At 47.3% G+C, this 25264-nt stretch overlaps 1 protein-coding gene and 1 pseudogene across 1 annotated transcript in view; both read left to right on the top strand.

The window, feature by feature from the left end:
* Positions 1 to 3096: 3096 nt before the first annotated feature.
* On the top strand, positions 3097 to 3903 carry LOC102003428 (annotated as a pseudogene).
* Positions 3904 to 13435: 9532 nt separating this feature from the next.
* LOC102021954 (heparan sulfate glucosamine 3-O-sulfotransferase 3B1) overlaps positions 13436 to 25264 on the top strand; it is a 39663-nt gene continuing 27834 nt past the window's right edge. The window contains exon 1 of the mRNA XM_005399335.2: positions 13436 to 14014. Within this exon, the coding sequence (XP_005399392.1) occupies positions 13461 to 14014 (554 nt within the window). The 5' untranslated portion in view covers positions 13436 to 13460. The remainder of the gene's footprint in view (positions 14015 to 25264) is intronic.

The raw sequence follows: 25264 nt of genomic DNA, 5'->3' as shown, positions 1-25264 counted from the left end.
TAAAACAATCAGAACAACACATAAGAAAAAGATTGTGAAAATACATCTATACACCAACTTTTTAAAAATAATTATGACTTTTTTTGCTTATTTCTATAACAAATTTAAAGATGTGAACTGCTTGTGTTATCATTTGCTTCATAAAGAATCTCCTAAAAACTTAGTGTCTTCAAATGACCATTTCTGGTTTTCTCATGATTAAGAAGATAATGCCAAAATTCTAAGATCAATGTGCCTATACATGTCTGGTGAGGGCCACTCTGCTTCTCCGAAGGGACCTTGTTGCTGCCTCCCATGGAGACAGGAACACTGCATCCTCACATAGCAGAAGGGACAGAAGGAGCAAAACAGGGTGAAACACTTTGTCAAGCTCTTTCATAGAGGCACCTAATCCTACTCATGGCTCAGTCATCTTCTAAATCATTTTACTTCAACAAATGAATTTTGGGGAAGCATTTAGGCTGTAAAGGAGACATCCTGGAAAAGACAAATCTATGGAGACCTTCAAAAAGTTTAGTGTTTGCCAGAGGCAGGTGGGGAAGGAAGGAAGAATATTAGGTGCAGAGATTTTTAGGCCAGTGAAACTATTCTGTGGATTACAGTGGTGGATACATGTCATTATGCATTTGCCAAAACACATAAAATGTACAAACCCAAGGTTGAGCCACATGTAAACTATGGACTTTAGTTAATAGCCTATCAACATTGACTCATTGATTGTAATGAATATTTCACATTAATGCAATGCGTTAATAAAAGGAGAAATTGTGTGTCTGTGTGCATGCACGCACGTGTGCTTGTGCTTATGTTGAGGGAGGTATTTGAGAACTATCTATGTTCCACTCAACTTTTCTGTAAATTGCTCTAAAATGTAAAGCTTATTAGTTGCAAAAAAGTGAGGAGTAAGAATAATAATACCCTAAACTCCCAGAAATGGAAATGGTATCTGGGTCATTGAACTCAGTTTGTTCCAAATTCATGTTTGAGCACTGAAAAGTTTGAGAACTGAACATATTTTTCCCATAAGAAATAATGGGAAACCACACACTTATAAACTCATTTTTGCAGGTCTTTAACACATTTTACAATGATTTCTTTCTTTTCCTCTATTGTGATTCTCATGCTTTTCACTAACTTTCTTTGGAACCATGCTTATGATATTTTATGCAAATAAAGTACAAAAAAAGCACAATGATGAGCGTTTTAACACACTGACACAAGTACTGTATCAATTATTGTTCTGGATGAGAACAATGCTTAGACTGAAGCATCGCCCCTTTCTATCCACGGCGAGACATGATTCTTGATTCACCCTCCTCCAGTCCAGGTTTTTTCAAGCTGAATTTTCAGTTCAACCACGAGCAAAGTTACAAACACCAAGCAGGCTTTTTTCAAATTTTGTTGAAGCAGCAGTGAAAAGTTTCAGCTTGGACCCAGTTGACAACCAAGGTATCACTGTAGCATGATCCTTCTGAAAAACAAGTGAGATAAAAGAATAGTTTCAGTGTATCAAACAAAATATGATAAAATAACAGAAGAAAATGAAAAGCAAACTGCTGACAGAGGCTAGAAAAAATGAAAGACTAGAACAAACGAAGAGGGGCTGGGGATTTAGCTCAGCGGCACAGGGCCTGCCTGGCAAGTGCAAGGTCATAAGTTCGATTCCTGGTACTGGAAAAACCAAAACAAAACAAAAAAAAAATTAAAAAAAAGAAAAACAATTGCATTTTTCCAGAAGCAAATAGACAGGCTAATATATATTCAAAATGGAAAATAGGTAAGATTTAAAATTATTATAGAGAAAATATAAGCATGAGAGATATATATAGTGTGCATAATCATTATTCTGAAAAAACACAACATATGAAATGAAAAAATAAAAAACCTAAGTTATGTTTCTGAAATGGTGAGATAATCCACAAAGGCAGATAGGCATATTTTGTTCCAGTTAAAACTGATACAGAAAAACCAAGGTGAAGATGTAGGTTAATAAAGTTATTCATGTTTAAAAGCAGCAAATAATTTGAGCCAAAGTTTTGGACAAGTACATGTTGTGAACTTCCTCACTTGAAGTCAACCTTTTCCACTGAGGCAAGAAGCCCCAGACTTTGGGGAAATGTCAGAAAGCCTTAGGAAGATAAAAGGTTTTCTATGTTTCCTTGTTGGCGGACCTTGCTATATTTACAACAGAAACTGTAACATAACACCAGAAATTGGGTAATTTGTAAGGAATAGAGATTGATTTTTTTTTTCCAGTTCTAGAGGTTGGGAAGTCCAAGCTCAAGGGCTCACACTTTATAATGGCCTTCTTTCTGCCTTATCACATAGTAGAAGGTGGGAGGGCAAGAAAGCATATTTGCTCAAGAGAGGGAAGAGATCTGAACTCATTTTCCTAAGCAGTTGTTCCCATGTTTATGACATCAACCCATTTATGAGGCCTGAGTCTCACAACCTTATCTCTCTTTTTCTTTTTTTCCTCTTTTTTTTTTTTTTTTTTTGGTTTTTTTCTGGTACTGGGAATCGAACTCATGACCTTGCACTTGCCAGACAGGCGCTGTGCCGCTGAGCTAAATCCCCAGCCCCCAACCTTATCTCTTTTGAAGGTCCCACTCTCACTACTACTGTACTAAAGATTAGGTACCCAACACACAAACTTTAGAAGATACTTTTAGACCATAGCAGGGAGGAACATGGTAGCCTAGAGTAGAAGATGTCCAGTTACCACAGTGGGAAATGGGTTCCGGAGGAGTGCCTTCCCTTATATCTGCCCCTGCTGTCTCCCCTGACACACAATACAATGCAGGGAAGTGGCATTTAAAAATGTGGCACCCTGAGCTTAGATACCTGCAATGTAGGGTGATCTGAAGATGGGAGGACGAGAAGTTATACAGGTAGTCATTAGCCCCATGTACGATCTCAGAGTTGCGTCCTACCCAAAGAAACACATGAAGGGACACCAACTAAGACCTGCGGGTTTGACCTTTCCCATGTGCATATCATTAGCTAAGAATGCTCACAGGCTTTTTCCTTGGGAAAACAGCAAATGGAGGATGATGTGGTGCAAAGAAAAGGTCCTGAGGTGCTGGGCGCCCAGGCATGGGAGGCTGCAGAGGGTTCCCCAGAGGCTTTGGCAGCAGCCTTCCAGGTGACAGGTGTGGGTACAGAAGGGGCCCTGGCCTAGGCCTGCGGGCTCATGGCAGCAGTGTCAAGGATAACAAGTGGATCCTAGTCACCCAATTGGGCCAGCTGGCTAAGGACATAAATATAACTCCTTGAAGGAAATGGATCTCTTCTCCTTGCCCATCAAGGCATCTGAGATTACTGACTTTCTTCTGGGCACTTCCCTCAAGGATGAAGTTCTTGCTGGTGCAGAAGCAAGCTCATGCTGCACCAGGTGCAAGGCATTTGCCACTGTTGGGATTATAATGATCACGTTGGTGAGTATAAAGTGCTCCACGGAGGTAGCCACTCCCATCTAAGGGGCCATCATCCTGGCCAAGCTCTCCGTTGTCCCTGTGCAGAGTGGCTATTGGGGGAACAAGACTAGTGAGCCCGACCTGGCCCCTTGCAAGGTGAGGGGCCATTGTGGCTCTGTTGGAGCATCTGATTTCTGCCCTCAGAGGCACTGGCATCATCTCAGCCCTTGTGCCCAAGAGGCTACTACTGATATCCGGTATTGATGACTGCTACACCTCTGCCAGGGGCTGCACTGCCACTCTGGGCAACTTTGCCAAGCCCACCTCTGATACCATCTCCAAGACCTACAGGTACTTGACCCCCGACCTCTGGAAAGAGACTGTGCTCATCAAGTCTCCCTACAGGGAACATGCTGACAATCTTGTAAAAACCCACACTAGAGTCTCCATTCAGAGGACTCAAGCTCCAGTAGTAGTTACAACATAGGATTTTCATACAAGACATATAAAGTGAATGAAATGTGAAAGAAAAAGGAAAAAAAAGCTGACAAGTCTCAGGATCATGAACTCACTGAGAAAAAATAGACACTGAGGCACACAGATGAGCAGTTTAAAAACATAGAGATAGTACATATAACACGTACAGGGGGTATATACCATATTAGGGTAATCAGTGGATGTGTTGAATTGCAGAACAGACATAATCAAAAGAGTGCTTGTGACTTTATATCATTTGGATAGGGATATAGATCTGGATCAAACACATGCAGTGGTAATATACCAGATACAACATCAATAAATGTGTTGAATGAACTACCAACATTTTATGACAATACAGAGCAGAACTAGTTTCATAAAATTCTGCATAGAAAAAAGTAAAAATGTTTCTCCAAGATTTTCTATCCAGTGAAATTTTTCACTGAGTATAAAAAGACAAACATACTCAAGAAGGTAAGACATTAAGAACAGCATCCATGAATACTTCTCAAAATGGTGATGAACAACAGTGTGATTATTAATTGTGATTTGTCAACTTGAGTAAGAACTACCTAGCAGATTTATAAAGTTCTGGGTGTGCCTGTGAGTGATTGATCCATAGGCCACAAACTGAGGAAGGAAGAATCATCCCACATGTGGGTAGCAACAACAGATAGGCTTATAGCGTTGGTGGAATAAAAAGGGAAAAAAGAAGGAAATCTTCATTTTTCTCTTTCAAAGAATCCCTGGTCTTCAGGTTTTCCTTTTTATAATTATCTCTAGTTCCTTCAGGCTTCCAGTACAGACCCTTCAGCTTTCTGACACGGACTCACACTGGACTCTACAGTGAGCTCCAGGGCTTCCACCTTCAATTGGATTCCCTGGCTCGCCAGTGCACAGATTGCCATTTTGCATTCTTTTGCATTTTTGCATCCATTTTGCACCCTTGATTCCCCAGGTGGCCATGGTAAGCCTACCTAGTAAATGGGGCTGTTCAGAGGTGGCTGGATCGAGGATATGTGATGTTGGAATTAAGGATGTGATGCTTGGATTGACAATGCAAAACTGGGATTAAGGGTGCCCCACCGAGGGTACAAGTGCTACCTGCCTTAAGGGTAGATAGCCTGGATGGAATACAAGAGACAGAAAGAGGGCTGCTGCCATTATTTGCTGCTGCTGCTTGTCCTTTGCTGCCTCCTGCCTTCCCTACAATTTCCCTCTGTGATGCTACTCTGCCTTGGAGCTGGCTACAAATTGTGAGTCAAAATAAATCTTTCCTTCTTCAACTTTGTGTGTTGTGTATTTTGTCTCAGCAATGAGAAAAGAAACTAAGTTTACTGGAAGATTCTGACCAGAGCTCAGAAGACCAGAGTGCTGATAAAAAGGCAGCTGGTGAGGACAGGCTCAGGAGGTTTCAGGTGGGAACAAAGACTCCACTGGTAGTTTGACTTCAGACCATGTGTGTTATGCTCTGGCTGAAAAAATTTGCCTACATTTTGCACATGTCCTGAAAATTTGGGGGAAATTGAGATTAAGTGTAGCAGACTAATTAATCTGCAAAAGAAATTTCAAGGCAGCCTAATATTGAGGCTATTGTTTGGAGATGGTTGGGAGCTTTTAGCCAGATCTATATTGAGAATCACAGAAAATTACATACGCTGAGTGATTTTAACAGTTTTAAGTTCCACCAGAAAGGGGGCTTGTATAAAGCTGGATCAGAAGAGAGCTTGTTGCTGAGAAAATTAGCACCAAAGAGGATGCAAGTGCTTTACAATAGGACAAAGGAAAGATTCCTTGGGAGCATGTGAGGAACCAGCAAGGTCCCATTCTTTGCAAGCTCAAAATTGCAAAAGTGAAAGACTGGTTTAAGAAGAGAGCCTCAGGGCACTGCACTCTAAAAAGGAAGGGCCATCTAGGGAATTTGATCTCTAGGATTTAGCCATCCAGGCACTCCAAGACCTCTGCAGCCATGCTACAAGGGAACCTGGCTACTGCTTGAGCTGATGGCATGTGGTGCTGGTTTTATAGACATGCAGAATGAAAGAGCTGTGAAATGAAGTTTCCACCCAGATTTCAGAAGAAGGCCTGGGAGGCCAGACAGTATGCACCTGAGAGGGCAGTGCATGAAATTGTGAGAGTGAAACCCAAAGTGCAGTGGAGTCCCCAGAAAGTTGTAGAAGTGAAGAACATGGAATATCTGAGGAAAGCTGTGGGGAATGGGCAAAGCTACCCACCAGTAAAGCCATGATGGTTGTAACTATAGTCAATGTCTTAGGGACATGGCCACCCAAATCTTTTGGATTTCACATCTCATCATCCCAGCTTGCCTTGGGGCTTAGACACAGAAATACAGGATTTAATGTTTGCCCTGCTGGGTTTCAGTCTTGCTTTCATCGCATTGCTCTCTATCTCTCTGTTCTTCCCTTTTGAGAATAGGAATATTTATCCAGTGCCACTGTATGCTGGAACCTTCCTTTTATTTTTATAGGGATTCATAGCTAAGCACTGGCTTTGAGTCTCAGAGGAGACTTTGCACTTGGACTTTTCAGCAATAGTAAAACTACTAGGACTTTGGCAATTCTTAGAGACAGACTAAATGCATTTTTTCATAAGGAGATGCCCCCGAGTCTTTGGGGGGCAAGAGATAGAATGTTGTGTTTCTATCTAGGTGTCCCCTTAAGGCCTCATGTGATCATAGGGGAGACCTTCAGAAGGTGATTGAATGATAGGGGTGATATAGCTACTTGCTGTTAGGAGACCTGGTTGGAAGAGAAGGGTCACTGTGGGTGTAACCTGGAAGGTTTTATCTTCCTTCCTGGGGCCTCCTTTGACATTCTTTCTGCTTCTTAGATGACATGACATGAACCGTTTTCCTATGCCTAGGCCCTTCCACCATGCAAAGACTGAAACTTCTAAAGCATCAGCCAGAAGAAACTTCTCCTCCTTTAATTTGTGGATGTCGGGTATTGTGTTCCAGTGAAAAGAAAAGTAAGACAAACAATAACCAATTATTTCATGAATTCTAGTCAACTCTAATGTATCAAAAGGGAGCTCTCGTATATTTTATCTCACTTTAATCACATAAAAATAAAACTGAGAGTAGATAATTTATGGAATTCTAGTTGAGTGCAAATATTATCAACCTGGGCAAAGGAAAGCAAAATATACAGTACTTAGTTTTTTAAAACATGTAGGGGTGAAAGCAATTTTTCAAAGCAAGGAGTGAATGAATATATGGTCTATAAGTAAGACATAATTTTTAAAAAATGACTTAAAAGACATTATTCTCTTCTTGACTTTGAGGTACCTTTAAAAACCCATATTATCAGTGATAAAAAGATGATTATACCTGGAATCAATCAATCAATCTATCTATCTATCTATCTACCTATCTATCATCTATCATCTATCTTTCTTGGTACCAAAGGCCTTCACTAAGAGCTATACCACCAGCCCTTTTTTCTTTTGAGACAGGTTCTCACTAAGTCACCAGGTTGCCCAGACTGGGCTTAAATATGTGATTCTGCTGCTTCAGCCTTTTAGAGTGCTGGGATTACAAGCATATATCACCTCACTGGGCTCATTCCTTTACTTTTAAATTGAAGTAATCTATAGTTAGTATTCAAGCACATACTTTAATAGGGATTGGTACCCACGTCATGCCAGAAGTTTGCTATTTTAAAACTCCCATTTGAAAGTAGTGAAGGGTAATGTATAATTTTTTGCTTGTATGTGCAGACCATATTTAGCAACAGCAGTTGCCTCTGGAGAAGAGATTCAGTATTTGGGGTCTGAGACTTATACTCTATTTCTTATCTACCTGATTTTTTTCATGGCCTGTATAATTTTCTATCATTAAGGAAGAGCTTCATGAGAAAATAACAGGTGAAAGGACAGAAATGTACATAGATCTGGCTATGAAGAAGAACAAATGAAATAGAAGTGTGCTTGGATGCTGATGGGAACCATCCCATAGGAAGGAGAGACACAGGCTGGGTTTTCAGGGAAGTGTGCAGGATGCAGGCTAGGGAGTGCCTTGGCACCAATACCTGTAGAAGGGACAGGAAAGAAGCAGGCACAGGGCAGAGGGGGAAGTCCAGCTGTGATGCAGACCCAATATCCTTCGCGAAGCCCACAGTAAATTCCAGAGCTCAGATACTCTTTGGAGATGTCAAGATTTGGGTGGAGAGGGCCAGGACCTGTGTCACTGGCTAGAGGAGGCCCAAATTGCCCTGCACAGCAACTCTGTAATCATGGGGGATGGATAAGCGGAGGCCAGGTGCTGGTAGCCTGCCAGTATCCAGGGCAGCAAGTCCTCTACTACAGAGGCTGAGGGGGCATGTCTGTGTTTACCACAGGGACAGACTGATGACTCATGGGCAAGGAGTGGAAAAGACACATTCTTGAGGTCAGAAAGGCTGGAGTCCAGAGCACTAGTAAGGGTCAGTGTGTCTGGGTTAACTCAGCATCTTCTACTGTGACAAGGAGAAGGGGTTGGAGCAGGCACTAGCCAATGTGGAGCTTTGATGGGGGTAGGAATACACAATACGCCACCCCCTCTATGCTCTCACAGAAGCTTCGAGAAATGCTATCTCTTATAGGACAGAAGGTTAAGAAATGCTATGATCCCAGCACTCTGGAGGCTGAAGCAGAAGGATCACCTCAAGTTTAAGACCAGCCTGGACTACCTAATGAGATGTACTCTCATAAGAAAAGGTGTATGTTTGAGGCCTTGGGAAAGAGGGGTTGCAGCACACTGATCATCTGCACCACAGGCTTTCTTCCATCCACTCAGCATTTCAGGTCAGAAAAGCTGAAGACACAACTGGCCTGGATGATTTCTGCAGCTAAGACAGAACCACAGGGGAGAGCGGCTGAAAGTATTTGTAGAAGAGGAGAAATGGAGGACCCCTGCTGTATAGCACTATAGGCAGAGAAGGATTTAGGCAGAGAAGGATTCTGTCACTGGTCCAAAGTCAGACAGCCAGTGTTTGTGTGTCTGCACCCAAATTAGAAAAGCAACGCAGCTCTCACATAGCATGTGTTATGGTCCTGGCAGGAAAGACACAGCACCCTTCTTCTAAGTGGGTAATTTGAGGAGAGTACAATAAAAAGGACTACTTACCAAAGTGCAGAAGGAGAGAACACACAACAGCAGAGCCACTATGGTGGCTCTGGCAAGAGGACATCTTGACTGGATCTTCTGTAGTTGTGACTTCCAGGAAAGGGAAGCTGCTAGCCCTGATGCCCTGCCAGAAGGGCGTCCTAGGCATAAATAGCTCTCCCTGGGTCTCCCCAACTTCCTATCCCCTCTCCATTCTCCAGGGGTTAAGGGAACATCTTTTCTCAGAGAAGGGTGCAATGTGGAGGAAAGATTTAGAATGGGTGCACAAACATGCTTCCCATAACACAGGGCACTGAGCCCATCTGGGCATCAAACTTCCGAAAATAAGGACAAGCATCTGTCTCCTGAAGTGGCACAAGCATCCTCATGAAAGAAGAGCTTACAATGTCTATGCACTGCATTTAGTCTCAGAATGGGGCAGAGGAGCCATGCAGGCCAAGTTAGTGGTGGAAGGCATCTTTCCTATCAGGAAACTTTCCACTGTTAACAAAATGTCACATTCCCTGTTGTGTGCTTGACCAGCGGCAGCCACGAAGCTGGGCAAATGCCCACCTCCGGACTGTAGATCCCAGTACACCGAAGCACTGCAGCAGGAACAGGAGTCCAAGGCAAAGGAAAAGCCGGCTTCTATTGCTTTGCAGGAGCCCCCGGCTCGCGTCCGTGCCAGCTGGCAGCTACGAGGCTGGAGCCAGGGCGCTCCCTTGCGGACGGGCAGAGCCGGGACCCACCCGCAGCCGCCCTTCTCTCCCTCTTGGCGCCCGGAAGCTCCTGGCTGCTAACCCCGAGGGGCCGGAGGGCTGACTAGCTGGGGAACTGCAGGAGGGTACAGGTTCTTGCGGCAGGAACTCTGCCTCTGGGCCACCGGTTCAGGCACCCCAGGAAATGCCTGCTTTGAGTCCAGTGGAGACCAGAGGTGGGAACAGACCAGGAACGCGGTTGTTCTCCAGGCAGAGCTGGGGACGGGCTCAAGCAGCTGTTTGGGGCAATCACCCAGAGCCTGGAGTCCAGTGAAACATTGCCGGGATCAGTTGACGGCTCAAGCCCGTCATCTTACAGATGTGAAACTTCAGAGCCAGAAAGTGACCGATTGCAGCCCCACAACAGGTTGTTGAAAGGACCCGGGCTGTAGGGTGGGGTGAGCGGCTGCCTCCTCAGAGGCCATAGGTGCGCACCCCACTTGATAATCCTAGGTAAACAGCTGATATAAAACATAAATCTGACAGTTGTGCTGAAATTTTCCATATTCTTTGAGTGCAAAAAGTCGAAGTTTTCTAAAGGTGAATCTTTCATTCAGTTTTGATAATGGCGCTTTGCGGATGCACTGCTGAGGAGCAGTTAAGGGCAGAGGCTTGGCCACCAGCCTTGCGCGGTTTGAACCTCAGGTTTTTATCTGCTCTATAGGATCGTGGGTGACATCGCGTTTGCAAGTGCTGCCTCAGAAGGGTGGCGACAGGTGGGGCTTTCTGGGTGCAGCCTGGGACTCCGAAGCACTGTAGGAGGATCAGCCAGGCGGGCGAATTTGACAGAGCATTGGCTCAGGGTCCGGGTTCTGCAGTGGCCTCACTGCCCAGGCGCCTGCGACCCTCAGACTGCAAAGGCCCGGCAGGCAGCATTGAGCACACTACCGCCGACAGCTTCCATTGTTCCGGCAGTGGGGATTGAACTGCTCGGGGTGGGCCCAGGATGAGACAGGTCCAGAGCTCTCAGCTCTGCGCTGGGCCATTTCCGACGCCCACGTCTTTGCGCTCACTCTCTTTCTTTCTCCCTCCACCCAAGGGGGAAAAGAAAGAAACCCCAAATATAGCTGGTGGCCGAGATATGCAATCGCTCACTTTATGGACTTTGCTAACCCATAAGACAGAGACCATTTTTATTAATACTCAATCAAGCCTGAAGTTAGCCAGTTGGGAGCTACTTTTCACGGAACACACCAATGAGCAACTTCATTTCCCGCCTAAATTTTCTCCCTACATTTTCTCCCTCACACTTCAGAACAAAAAGAGTGGGGCTGGTGCTCCGAAATGGATATGCTATCAGGTTTTAGGTGTTTAACATGAATAAATAATTAAATACATTAAAGTTTAACAGTAATACATTAATTTATTTCATTAAAAACCAAGGGTGATTAGGTCACTTTGGAAGAACAAATATAGCATCCCAGCGAGAGGGAAAAGAAAAGCTGGAAAGAAGTTCTCGCTGAGAATATAAAAGGGGAAAACATCCCGTCCTCTATCCAAGTAAACGATTCGCTCTCAACAGTTGTGTAGGAAAATGTCTTGAGCTTGAGGTAGTTACAGGGAGATGGCTTGGTGCACAAGAGGAGCGCGTGGGTCCGGGGGTGACCGTTGTGTTATCTGAATCCTCGAAAATCAACGCTGTTGCAGAGGCACAATTCCGGACCGCGGTGCTAAAGTTAAATAGGCTTTTTCTTCTCGGTCCTGACGGCGGGGAACCTAAACCCGGGCGAGGCGACCCCTGGGGACATTTACTCCGCAAGGGAGAGTGTGCGCGGCAGTGTCCGCCTTAGAGGGATCAGAGCGCACCTGGGTTCCGCTGCGCGCGGGTGCGGGGACAATGAAATCCGGCGTGGGCGGTGGCCCGGGTGAGTCACCTTGTGGGCGACATTCAGCCACCTGGGCTGCGCTGGGGTCGGAGTCGGAAGGAACACTCTGTCCCGGAACTGAGCGCAGTCAGGCATTGGAGGACCGCGGGCCCCACAGAGAGTGGGTTGCAGTCATCAAAAACTTTCTAAATTCAACCCGGATGAACTAGAGCTAAGACCCCGAATTTCCTAATTCTAAATGCCTGGATGGTCGGGAATGTGGCAGTGTGCAGGAGTATGCAGCGGGCTGCGCCTGCAGCGGGCGAGCGGGTACAGCTACTTAGAAGACCCGTTTCGCTGCCCCGCCCTGCCTGACCCTCCTGCGGAAGACAGAGCTCTAGGGCGGACTTGAGCGGACTTGACTATTGAACAGTGCGACTCATTTAACCGTCATGGATTTGCTTCAAATTGATTTTTAACTTAAAAAAAATTGGTGGCGAAAAACGACACCCAGTAATCAGTGTCACCGCAGCGAGCGGTTTTGAAGGCTTCCCGGTTAACAAGCCGGGCTGTGGATATTGGCTGTACCTTTTTTTTTTTTTTCAGGTAAAGGGAAAGATAGAACATTTTCTCGTATCCAAGGTCTCGACAAACTCATCCTGATAAAACTTCCTAGATGGGACTCACACCACATTTTGACCAGGAAACTTAAAAAAAAAAAATCACACTGCCATCTTCCTGTAACTTCCTCCCTTTCTCCTGACTCCTCCCCGACCTTTGCTCGGAAGTTCGGAGGCTGGAAATTTTTCTTGAGGACAGTTTAAGCCACCTCACTTAACCAGCAGGATGAGAAAGATCAACCCGGGCAAAGGATGAGGAAAAGGAGGGTGGGGAGTTGCTAGCGATTTCCAAATAGGCTTTTCCCTTAAACTTCCTAAATCGGCGTCTGTCCCGAAAGGAGCCCCTCTGGTCTCCAGCGTGGGGTGGTCGGGTTCGCAAGTCTGGATACATCTCCAGGCGGCTTCCACTCCCTTGCCACTCTGCAACATCAGGAGCCCTCCTGCGAAACAGCTGGATGGAAGCTCGCGTCCCAGCATCTGGGCAACTACAGCCAAGGCTGGCTCCCGGGCAGCCGGTGCGGAAATGCGCGCGGGTGAGGTAGCGCACCGCTCAGGGGGGCCGGACCTCTCCCAGCTCACGGTCACTCCAACACCCTTCCCACCGTCTGCTCCTGTCACCAGTCTCTGGCTCCGCCTCTCTGGAACCGCCCCTTAGATCCTACAGCCAATACCAACTCCCGGCCGCTTTCCACCGCCCCGAACTCTTTCCACACCCCCACGTTCCGAAAGAAGATTGGCGCTTTCGCCCGCAGACAAGCGCCTATATTTGCATGGCACTCCCTGCTTCTGGTAGGTAGAACCGCGCGTCACTCCGCCAGGCCAGGCCCGCCCCCTCCACCTCAGTCCGCCGCTCTCTTCCTGCGCAGTTCTCCTCCGCAGCCTCTGCGGGGAAGCGCCGGGGCTGCACCCCAGGCTCAGCGGTCCGGACTGCGAGGTGCGCGCCCGGGCGAACGACCGTGCGCACCGTCTGGAGTGGCCGGCGAGCAGGAGCACGGCGTTCTCCCAGCCTCTCCCGAGCAGCCCCTCCGCCAGCGGTTACCATCCACCCGACTTTCCGTTCCAGTTGCGGCTTCTCCCGGGCAACATGTCAAGAGCCGCCGCCGCTCCAGCTGCCGCCGCCACCTGGAGGAGAGCAGCCACAGAGGCGGCCGCGGGCGCGCGGGGTCAGTAAACCGAGCCGCCCGGACGTCCAGCAGGCCAGGGGACGCTCTCCGTGCTCACTGCTCCGGGGCCCGCGCTATGCGCTGAGCCATGCCCCTGGGCGCGCCCGCGGGCAGCGCATGGGGCAGCGCTTGAGCGGCGGCCGGCCCTGCCTCGATGTTCCGGGTCGGCTCCTGCCGCAGCCGCCGACGCCCCCGCCGCCGGTGAGGAGGAAGCTTGCGCTGCTCTTCGCGATGCTGTGCGTCTGGCTGTACATGTTCCTGTACTCCTGCGCCGGCTCGTGCGCTGCGGCGCCCGGGCTGCTGATGCTGAGCTCCGGGCCTCGCGCCGCACACGCCCCGCCAGCCTTGGCCGCCGTTCCCAATGGGACGCCCTCCAGGCTTCCTTTCCGGGCGCTGCCGGCCGCGGCACTGGCTGCGGGCAAGGAGCTGGCAGAAGGCGCTGCGAGCCAGGAGGAGCAGGGTCCCGAGGCGCCAGACTCCCCCAGCCCCATCTCCAGCTTCTTTAGTGGGTCTGGCAGCAAGCAGCTGCCTCAGGCCATCATCATCGGCGTGAAGAAGGGCGGCACGCGGGCGCTGCTGGAGTTCCTGCGCGTGCACCCCGACGTGCGCGCCGTGGGCGCCGAGCCCCACTTCTTCGACCGCAGCTACGACAAGGGCCTCGCCTGGTACCGGTGAGTCTTCTCTACTGGGCAGGGCCTCCCACCGCGACCCAGAGCTTGTGGAAGGGAGACTTGGCAGTGTCGGGGAAGTGGCAGAGATTCCGTTTCGGACCACCGGGGGTGGGGAGGGCCCGAAGCACTACTTCGCAGAAGCGCGGCGGCGCGTGCAATCCCGCCCCCGCGCGGTTCCCGGTGCGCCCGGCTCGGCTCTGGCCGCGACCGAGACAAACTTCCTTCGGAGCGCGGGCGGCGCAGTGGTGCGTGGTGCCCTCGGATTAATCTGGCGGCCTCGCCTGGAAGATGCGGGCAGCGGCTGAGAAAGAGCCTGAGGAAGCGGGGTGCCCCCAGCACGGCGATGTCCCATGCTAATCATTCCAGGGTTGCTCGTACTTTATTTTCTTGTCGGGGCCCGGGACGCTAGAAAGAGCGTTCTGTGCCTCTCGGATCACAGCCTCCTCCTTAGACCAACTTCTAGAACAGCTTCTGCTCCCCAGATGGGAAGGGGTGGGGGTGGGAATGAGGGCGCTCTGCCAAAGCTGCTGAGAGTCTGTGAACTTTTTTGTTGCAGCCGTAGTCACTGGAACCTTAAGGGGTTCAGACCGCCTCCCTCAAGAGCCGCTTGGGCTCCAGAGGGCGAGCTGGGAGGTGGCTGTGCGCCTCCGCCGGCTGTGGAGCGTGGAGCGTGGAGCGGTGCTGGTCCCTGTCGGGCAAAGGCGCGCACTGCAGCGCCCTCCGCAGCGCGCGGTTTTGAAGGCTTCCCCGCATCCGCACGCACTGCCGCGCGTTTCCGCCTCCCCGTCGCGGTGCTGGGAGAACCAGAACTCGGGTCACCGCCCGCCCTGTAAACATCGAGGTGCACAGAATGTTCCGAGCCTTTTGATTGAGAAATGCTCGTTTCGAGGTCGGCTTCGGCAGTTCTGTTCTCAAATGGGTTGTGAATCCTGTTCCAAAGGGACAGCGGGGCTGGGGTCACCAGCGCTGATTCCCGGGGGCTACGGGTCTGTGGGGTGAGCAGCTGGGAGGGGGGTGAGGTTCTTGCCTCCCCTTTCCAGGCCCCAGACACTGGCCCCCACCCCACCTTTCTGGTTACCACGTCTGGCTCCATCCGGCAGGACTAACTAGCTCCAGTCTCCGGCACTTTTCTAGGCCCAGTTAGCTTCAGAGGGACTTCAGAGTTCTAAAAACAAAGGCAGAAAAGCGAACCGAACCCTACCCCCAGTCGGCACTCAACTTTCTGGATCCAGATGGGGTGGAGAATCAAAATACAAAAGGGACTGACCCAACGGATTAAAAGCGCTCTTTTCCCAGCCTCGCCCTCCCAGAATGCTTTGTCTTTCATGTTTGTATTATTGTCGGGAGGTGCCCACGTCTCGAGGGTTAGCCAGCCGTGACAGCCACCCTTCTGACTATTCCCAGGACGCCGTTGATTAGAAACGCGCGGGCTCTGGAATCCGACGCCTGGATTCAGTCCGGGCTCAGACTGCGCCTGGGCGCTCTCGTCTGCGCCGGGAGATCAGCTGGGGCGGCAGGTCTGCGGAGGGAGAACGCACGGCGCAGTCAGGTGCGGGCGTGGGGCCTCCCCACTTGTCAGCTGCGGTCTTCGATTGTACTGATGCACTTCTACCCCTCCTACCCTCCCCCTGGGTACGACTCCGGGTTGAGTGGCAGGGCCGTCCTAGAGCCCATCCCGGGGAACCCGACGAGCCCGGGGAAGCTCAGGATTTTGTGAGATCTGATACGCTCGGGGCCGGGTTGGGAGGAACTGGCAGGAAAATCACCGAACCCTTCATTCATATCAAGCGGTTTTAGAAGGATCTGGGCAGGTTGTGGAAATCCCCACCGGAAGATTCCCGCAGTCTCTCCTAGGCGGATGCCCTCCGCAGGCCACGTTCCTTTTAATTGACTCTCACATGCGGAGAGAAGCCGGTGCAAACTCTTCGCGGGCGCCTGCGGCAGGGAGCGCAGCCCGGGAGCTCGGGCCGCATCCCCAGCCAGCCGCAGCGCTGGGCGGGCTGGACCGAGGAGGCTTGGTCAGGGCGTGCGACATGGGACACTCTGCACCCTTCCGTGCCTGTTCCCTAAACTCACCCGCAGCACCGCAGGGAGCGGGAGGCGCAGAGCCTGCGGCGGTGACCCAGGAGGAGCCGAGTGCTAATGTGGCAAGTGCCCCAAAAGACCCGTCCTCGGACCGCCTCAGCAGGCGTGGTGATATCGTAGTGTCAGGGGATACTTTTAAGAAAAAAAGCACTTTAAATGCAATCTACCTAATTAAAAGTTTAATTTACAGTATTCCAGATATCTGAGTGAAATTTTCGAACTGCACAATTATTTGGAAGGCGGCCGTTTTCACTTTAAACTGAATAAGCCCTGGAACGTCCGAGTCAGACAGATTTGCCTAACATCGGGTGTCCAGGGTACACCCTTGGCCCAAGCTGGAGTTCGCTTTGCTTGAAAAATCCATGCTTCGAGTTGAGCTCTGTGGCATCTTCTGACGTGTGGTACGGTCAGGCAGCCAATTGGAGAAGAGTATAAATAATAATTGATGCAAATCAGAAACATGGTTAAAACAAATTTTTAAAACCAGAACATTAAAAGAGGAGATATTTATTGGCATTTAAGGGAAAAAAAAAAAAACATATGGCTATGGATGATTGAATCAGAGGGTCACCAGGTAATCTGTTGGAGAACAGGTCTGGCTGTGTCTGAACAAGTCCTTAATAGGTTTAATGGGTTGACACAGCCCTACCAGGGTCCTAAGCAGTAGCCCAGGGCCTGGGCGGATTTGCATGACCCCTTGGAACTGGAGGATGGTTCCTTCCACTTGTCCCAATTCCACACCTTCAGCTCCCTGAGGGGGGTGGTGGTAGGATGGAGCCGCAGAGGAGGCAGCGTGGAGCTAAACCCCCTCACCTACCCGAGTGAGAGTTTGCTGCTGCAGAAATCTGGCTGCTTGGTGCTGTCCATCTGCCCCGGAACCTGAGTTTGTTTTAGTCTGTGGTTAAGATTCTTCTGGGTTTGCTTTTCCAGTTCATTATCCAGCTTTCTCCAGCCAGCCTCCCAAACTTAACAAGTGCTGACACGGACCCCTCAGAGTGGCTTGTGGAGCTCTCTGATGAAACTGGCCTTTACCTCTAGGTCCCTGGGTGTGATGGAGTCTGAGAAATGAAGGTCTGCGGTTCGGAGAACTCGAAGAATGCAAAGGTGGAGGAAACATCCACTGTGGACATTTAAACTTGGCATATTGATTCATGCTCAGATGGTCAAACAATTAAATATGCAATTTTAAAAGTTTCTTATTTGCCTTAAGTTTTGGTAGAGTTTTAATAAATGTTAGTGACCTCACTTGGGGGAGTAAATTGCTCCAATATTGTATGATTTGCACTGGTTACAAATATGCTTCAGATTTTGTAGTGGCAGAAACTCATCTCCCACCCTGACTCGCCCTCCATTTTTAGTTATACAAAATAAGCTGATACTTGAACGCTGTGGCCAACACTTGAAAAAGTGTGTGTGTGTGTGTGTGTGTGTGTGTGTGTGGTTTAACAACCTTGGTACCTAACACTTACTAAATGTTTTCTCAGTGTGCCATGCACTGTTTCAGGTTTTAGAGAATTAGCAGATTTAATCCTCATTACAGTCCTGTGCAGTAGGTGCTTTTACAGATGAGGAAACTCCAGTACTGAGAGGTTAAGCAACGTGCCCAGCCTTTCACAGCTGGAAAGTGGTTAAGCTAATATATCAAGCCAGGCAGCCTTGTTCCAGAGCTCATTCCGTGCCGTGCTCCCTTCATTTAAGTGACCAGAACAATATGTTGGTCATCTGTGATGAGTTCAAAGCAGTATTTGCTTTAAGAGACTTTGAAAGTTTTCTGACTGCCTCCATGAATCTCAGTGTGGATGGCTCACTTTAAAAGTTCAGTTTTAAAACAGGCTAGTTAATAATATCCCAAGTTGGTATATAACTAGATTGAAGGCCACGGTGGCACTTTTATTTCCCTGCACAGGACAGCTAGAATCAAAGGAGTCATTAAAATGACAAAAATATCCCTCAAGTATAGATGAGTCATTAAAATGACAAAAATATCCCTCAAGTATAGAGGAGTCATTAAAATGACAAAAATATCCCTCAAGTATGAGAAAACATATAGAGTGTCCCTCCTGAGGAATAGATTTAGTCTCTGCCATTTGCCCTTCTCAGGGCTGGAAAGTAAGCCATAGGGTTAAATGGCATCTTCTAAAACTCCTTGAAACCACTCTATTCATTTAAAAAACAGAGTGTCCTCAAATCAATGCAAGTAATTAGCTTGTACTTATTAACCAGAAGACAGTTATAGTTAACACTTTGAGCAGATATCTTTACAACTGAGACCCAAAACCCAGTGACTGCAGAAACTGCTCTCTTGAAAGCTAATAGCTAAACATAGCAGTTTCCCCTGCATTATTAATTTAACAAAGGCTGAGCAAACTAATCCATCCCCCCTCGCAAGTTTTCCTAAGTCTTTTCCTAAAACCTGGTGGCTGAGACTGTTTCTGTCTCCACTGAGGGAAATATAAGATAAGATCTGATTGCGGCTAATTCATTTTGAAATAACTGGACTTTCAGTCCTAGAGTTTAGACAAAGTATGCAGCTCACTTCCATGCTGCTGGGGGAAGATCAGAAATCTACATTTAAATGCAACAATTTGAAATACAAACCATCATGTTACAAAGCTGTCAAGATTTATTAGCAAGACAGTGTAGCATGTGTTGAACTCTGTTTTTAATTAGGCACCTAAATTAGACCATAAAATGGTTGATTAATCTTTTACAAGTTGAGGGGAAAATATAACATAAATTAACCTAATCATAAGTGTTTTCCCAGATGCTCTGACTTAATAAAATAGTCAATATTTAATAGCAACCTATTTGTTTTAGATAAGTAAAGTGCTGCAATGTAGAAATTAAATTACACTCTTATCTTCCAAATGATATGTTATTATTGAGCAAGTCTCTAAAATTTAGGTTGCAGCCCAGATCTGAAAAGAAAAATCTTCTTCATCTCTTAAAAGATGTACTACTACATTTAGGAATTAAATACCGACTAGAGTAGAATTTTGCTTTTTAAATGGAATCTGTTTATTGAAAAATTATAATGTAATATAGACTAGTATTTATAAAAGGTCTTTTCCCAGCTAAAGTTATACTGTTTGACATTTCAAAGTAAACTCTCACAGCTTCTGTTCTGCACTTTTTTTGTTGGAAGAAAAACTTTTTAATATTTCAAAAACCAGTATGTCACAAAACCACATTCAAAATATGTGTGCTAATTTGCCCTTTAGTTTACAACATGTCACAGAACATAGGTTTTCTGGTTTTATAAAATGACTCTTTGAGTCACTGAAGTTATTTATAATTAAAAGTGCATGCAGAATTAAAAAAACCAAACCACAAGTCATCTAGTCTTATGAATCAGGGAGGTGGCATTTATTTAAAGCTTCAGAACTGAAATACTCGACTGCTTGCTTTCTCTGACAGTTTTTCTCTGAATATTTTATGTTCTCACTCTATGAACACGGAAATTAAGTTGATTGACAGAAACACAAAATGCCCACTCTAAAGGCACAGCATAATGAGCATTTCTTTTGCTGTGAATAGAGTTAGTTTCCAAATAGGGTGCTACTTCTCTTATTAAACAGTTGATGATTACAGAGTGCAATAGAAATTTCAGTCCCTGGTTTTTAGGATACCCCAGGAATTCCAGCAAAATGAATTCCCAAAGTATATGGCATATTTTCAAGGGTAATGAAAACAATATGCTGCTTACCTCAAATGAAAACATTTACCATGACGGAAAAGAAATGAGATACTGATATCTTTGAAAACTAATTTTATGTAGACCATGAAACTTATTTTATATTAAAACATTACCTTGTGAGAACTCTCATATTCCTCTCAAACTATGCCAAAATATAAAACTGACCTCAAATAAAGCTGATGTTAGAGTGCACATTGGTGTTTAGTTTTGATTTTTATTATCAAGAGATTTGAGAGAAAATTTAGGATGTGAGAAGCAGTTACGATCTCAGTAACATGATAATAAATAATTTTCATTGAAGCTAAGGTCATGTGTTAGAATTGTGCTAATGGGAATAAATCCCGCCATTACTTGTTTTGGACATACGTAAGAATGGTATTAGTTTCCTTTATGTCTGTACCTTAAATTTTTAAAATACATATTTCTTACAAATTCCTGTGACTTGAAAAATACTAAAGACAACCTAGATTCCTGGGTCACTCAAAGAACCTAACTTCACTGTCAAGACGAATCATGTTGAAATAAGGTTGTACAGCATAGTCTCTGCCCCTCAAAATCCTGTTCTGTGGCACAGCAGGGTCAGTATTACTAAGAATGCATTACATATCTTAAAATACTAGAAGAGAGGGCTCTGAACGTGCCCCATAAAGAAATAACAGTTTAAGGTGATGGCTATGCTAATTACCCGGAGTTAATCACCACACAATGCATACGTGAATCAAAGCATTACATTGTACCTCATAAATATGTATAGATGTCAGTCAAAAAATTAAAAAATAACTTTTTCAAATGAGCGTGGTTCTATAGGAATAGATATGGTTAAAGAGTTTTGCCAGAGAATAATTTGTATTTTCTGCACATTAAAAAAATTACACGTACACTGTTGGCATAACATATTTTACTTCTAAATATGGCAAATGAGAAAAATTACGAGTCCGATTTAACATCACGTTGATTGTGTTCCGTCCGGGCGGGGGTCAGAGCGTCCGGCAGCGCTGACGGGGCGCGAGGGACCCATGTGCGCTGCAGGCAGCTTGGGAGGAAGGTTCGGGGTCTGCTCTTTCCCACGTCTTCGCTCCACGCCACTCAACGCAGTTCCACTCGCTTAGAAACTGCACAGTGCTGAAAGGTGGTTTGGGGCAGTGTGAGACTGGGAGAAGCAAATGGAGAAGGGAAAAAACACCCCTGGGAAGAGAAGTTAGAAGAAACATTTTTCACGCACGCTCCGGATTTGTGCCACGGATGCAGCTGGGGTGGCGGCAGCAGCAGCCTTTGCCCTGCTTGCCGGCGGAAGCGCCCTCGACGTCCACGCGCAGCCGCGTCTCTCCGGGGACACCGACCAGGAAGGCGGCCCGGGGCGCTGCGGCGCGGAGAAAATGGCTCCGAGGCTGGTGGGCCCATAAGTCAGCAGGAATCGCCGCCTCCGGGCGGAGGAGCGCTGAGCCCCGGGACAGATGGCCCGGCCTCGGGTGCTGGGGGCGGGGCCGGCTGCCCTCCGCCCCTGGGCCGCCCTGAGCGGCCACGTGACCAGCGGGAGCCGGCGCCCTGGCCTCACCTGTTGGGCTGAGCCTGGCTGAGTTGTCCGCGCTCACTTGGGGGCGCCGGCCGGACTGATCGCCGCGCTGATTGGCTGGGACGACCTCGGAGTGACCAATGGAGTCCAGCCTGAGCGAAAATCCACGCCCAAAGGGGTGGTCCTAGCGCGAGCGTGGGGCTCTGGCAGGGTGGGCTGGGCTGTCGCCGGTCCTGACTTCCTTGGTCGGTGCAGTGCTGCTGAATTTGTTCCTGGGCTGCTTTCACTTTCCTAGTCAGCTTATCAACTGGCCCCTTGTACTTTCTTCCTTGCTTCCCTTTGTCTGTTCTAAACCTCCGGTGCAAACTCCCCTACCTTCTGGAGCGGAGGTGTCCCTTCTCCGGCCAGCGAGACTGAGGGACACAGCCTCCCTGCATCGTGAGCGAGTTCTTCAGAGCTGGAGAGGACACTTTGTCCCCTAGAGCTTGATTTTGGGGTAGGGGAGAAGTGGGGCTGCCCATTAAGGAACTGGATCCATGAATCAGTTTCCAGCCAGCACGGTTCTTCCCCCTCGGCCCCCTGGCTTTTGGGGAAAGCTGATGACCCTCAGCTTGCCCACTTCTCTAATGCGTGCCTCTGAGTCAATTTGGCAGTCTCAGCAGATAACTGAAAATAGCCTCAACTCCCCTGCATCTTCTGCCGGTTAAACGAGCATGAAGCTGCTTTCTGATTTCTGACTCTCACCTGGTCTACGACTGAAAGGCCTGTCCTCCCTTCCCAGGTCTCCCGTGCCCTCCGAGTTCCCCTGGAACACGTGCTGGGCTCATCTTCCTTCCCCGAGCCTTGTGGCAGTTCTGGCTGCCTGTCCGTGGCGCAGGGGCAGGGAGTAGCACCACTTGGGCAACTTCTGTCACACCCATCCCCGGGGAGGGCGGGAAAGGGGTCTCATTTCTGTCAGGACCATTGATAGGGTACCGCCCTCTAGTGCTTGCTGCCCAAGGGACTCAGCCCTCCAAAGCTTCCTTCTTTTCGGATGGATTTACTGTATTATGTGGCACTGAGGATTCTGTTGTGTCTTTGAACAAGGCTTCTTTTCTAGGGGTACAGGTACATGATCGGTATGAAAAAGGCAAAAAACTCATATAAGGCATTGCTGCAAGAGATGTTGAAGAAAAGCAAGATGTGTCCCATATATCCATGAAAGTGCAGGCTCCCTGGCGAGCTGACAGACCAAACGCAATTAGAGGACAGCAGCTCTCTCAGATTGCTCGTGGTGCCTTCCCCCCAACTGAGCAGTTTCTCCCAGCCCCCTCCCAGCTCTGGGGCTGGAAACTTGTCCTGGCTTCACCTAGCCTTCCAGCCTTTCTTCTAGATGTGCTGTTTGGCTGGTCCCTGGTGCCCTCCAGCTCTGATCGTTCCAGCGTGTCCAGGAACTTAGCATATGCTAGTGCTTACAGTGAACACAGATACACAAAGAAGTAAACGTCCTGTTCCCGCCAAGGAGCTTTTGAAGAAGCCCCAAGTGAGTGAGTGTGTGTGGATGGGCTGAGGGAAGGGTGGGGCGGAGACTAGGGTAGGGAAGTGATTATTACTACTTGAAAGCATGAAGGAAACTAAACGTGACCATTTTGTCTTTTGCTGTAGTCAGTGAACAACACATTCTTAGAAATCTTAGAATTCGTATTCACCTACTTTTATTTCATTGCTCTAATAAAGATTTACTGAGCACTTGGTTGTTTAAAAAACAGACTTTATTCTCTAAATGGTTGAAGCTTAAAATGAGAGATTTCCGGTGTGCCATCCACCTTTTTACAAGCACGACTTCCTCCTCCTCGACTGACATTTCCCACCAGAGTGGTACGATTGTCGCAGTGGGTGAACTTATACGGACACAGCATTATTACCCAATGTCGATAGCTTCCATTGGCACTCACTGTTAGTGTTGTGTGCACTATGGGTTTAGACAGATGCATAGCGAAGTGATTCTCTATTAAAGCATCAACGGAGTAGTTTCACTGCCTGGATCATCCTGTATGAGGATGTGCTCTTATCAAAAAAAAGTGTTGAGCAGCATTGGAGGCAGAGCAAGTATGAGCAGCCTGAAGATGCCATTGAGGAGCCTGTTTTAAGTCGGTGGACTAAAATCTATAGGCCCCAAATGTCTCAGAGCAATTTTAGCACTGGCTTTAGAAAAAAATTCTGCCAAATCATTGATAAATCTAAAATCATTTTAGGAGGTAAAGGAAGCAATAGGAATTTTATTTTATTTTATTTTATTTTATTTTATTTTTTAAAATTTTTTTTTTGGTTTTTCCCCGGTACCGGGAACCGAACTCACGACCTTGCGCTTGCCAGGCAGGCACTTTTGCCGCTGAGCTAAATCCCCAGCCCCTATTTTATTTATTTATTTTTTTTTTTTTGGTTTTTCTCCGGTACCGGGAACCGAACTCACGACCTTGCGCTTGCCAGGCAGGCGCTTTTGCCGCTAAGCTAAATCCCCAGCCCAGCAACAGGAATTTTAAATAGTGATTTTGTATTTTACTTTTCTAGGAGCTTTCTAGAGAGAGTTCAGGAGATAGAAGAGATGGAAATGTCAGTCACTGTGGGATGCAATGGGGGAGAAAGTCTCACGCTCAGCGATGAAGAGCTTGCTATGTGCAGGCAAAAGGGCCCCCTCCGTAACGGATTTTAAGCAGCAATCTTTGCATGTGATTTCCCTTACTTTGCAAAGAAGGAAGTTCACAGGGGTTGCCTAAAGTTGTATGCTTAAACCTGGTGTGGTGGCGCACGCCTGTAATCCCAGCACTCTGGAGGCTGAGGCAGGAGGATTATCGCGAGTTTGAGACCAGCCTGGGCTACAAAGTGAGCTCAAGACCAGCCTGAACTGCAAAGCAAGTATGCTTAGAGGAGACCCTGCAATTCTGTGCATGGTTGCAATTTGATATGATGTTCTTTCTGGACCAGTTCAGGCCTTCTTTTCTGTTGTCTCTCCCCCTCCCCCTCCCAAGAGATAGTTTTTCACCTAAAAGTATCTCCAGGAGTATAATTTTCCTCTTTTTCTGTCTGTATGCCCATTTTCTTCTAGCCTCCATATTTACGACTGCTGCATCTCTATTCCTCTGACCTTTGCTTTGGTGGTGGTGGTCTTTGTCCATGTCATCTGTGTACCAGCTTGTCACTTGCAATGTCATCCCTGTAGACTTTCCTCTAACAATATTGTCTATGCATTTGACTTCCCTTCTCTGACCATGGACCTCCTTCCTGCCATTCCATATTATTTGAAGGAAATCTAAGACAACGTTTTGTCTACAAATATGGTGTGTGGATTTCTTTAGCCAAATTTGTGTTCACATATCTATGGAAAATTACAAATCAGAAGTGTGCAGCCTGATGAACTTTCACATAGCAAACATACAAGTATGTTGGCAACAAGTTCTGAGATCAAGAAATAGCTCTTCAGGTATCCCCAGAGCTATCCTTTTGTCCTGGTTATGATTCTGATCCCAAGGACACTATCTTACCTCTTACCACCACAGGTTGGTTTTACCTGTTGTTGAACTTGTCTGATGAAGTCCTGGGTTTAAAAACATGTAAATTCATTGCCAGTATCTTTTTCCAATTCTTTTCTAACAGGTTGGACAGCCCTAGGTCTTTGTTTCTTAGGCGCAGTTGTGGTTATCATAATCTGTTCTCATCAACCCTCCTGTCCTCCTTCACTCATTTGCTGCCAGGCAAAGTGGGGAGCTGTAAATCATATCCCCATTTCTTTTAGGTGTGTGCAGTTTACAATCAAATTTCCCAATTCAGTTCATCATGGACATTCTTAGTAAATTTTGGTATTATCTATTTGACTTCTCATTTTAAATCTTTATAGGGACCCCAGGAGAGGCTGTAGAGAGGTCTGCTTAACTGGATACCATTTAAAATTGGAATTATTATTAGAAAATCATTTTCA

The sequence above is a fragment of the Chinchilla lanigera genome, unplaced genomic scaffold, assembly GCF_000276665.1.
Source record: "Chinchilla lanigera isolate Chin_1 unplaced genomic scaffold, ChiLan1.0 scaffold00066, whole genome shotgun sequence".
Classification (NCBI taxonomy): domain Eukaryota; kingdom Metazoa; phylum Chordata; class Mammalia; order Rodentia; family Chinchillidae; genus Chinchilla; species Chinchilla lanigera.
This window is presented reverse-complemented; position numbering and strand designations above follow the sequence as displayed.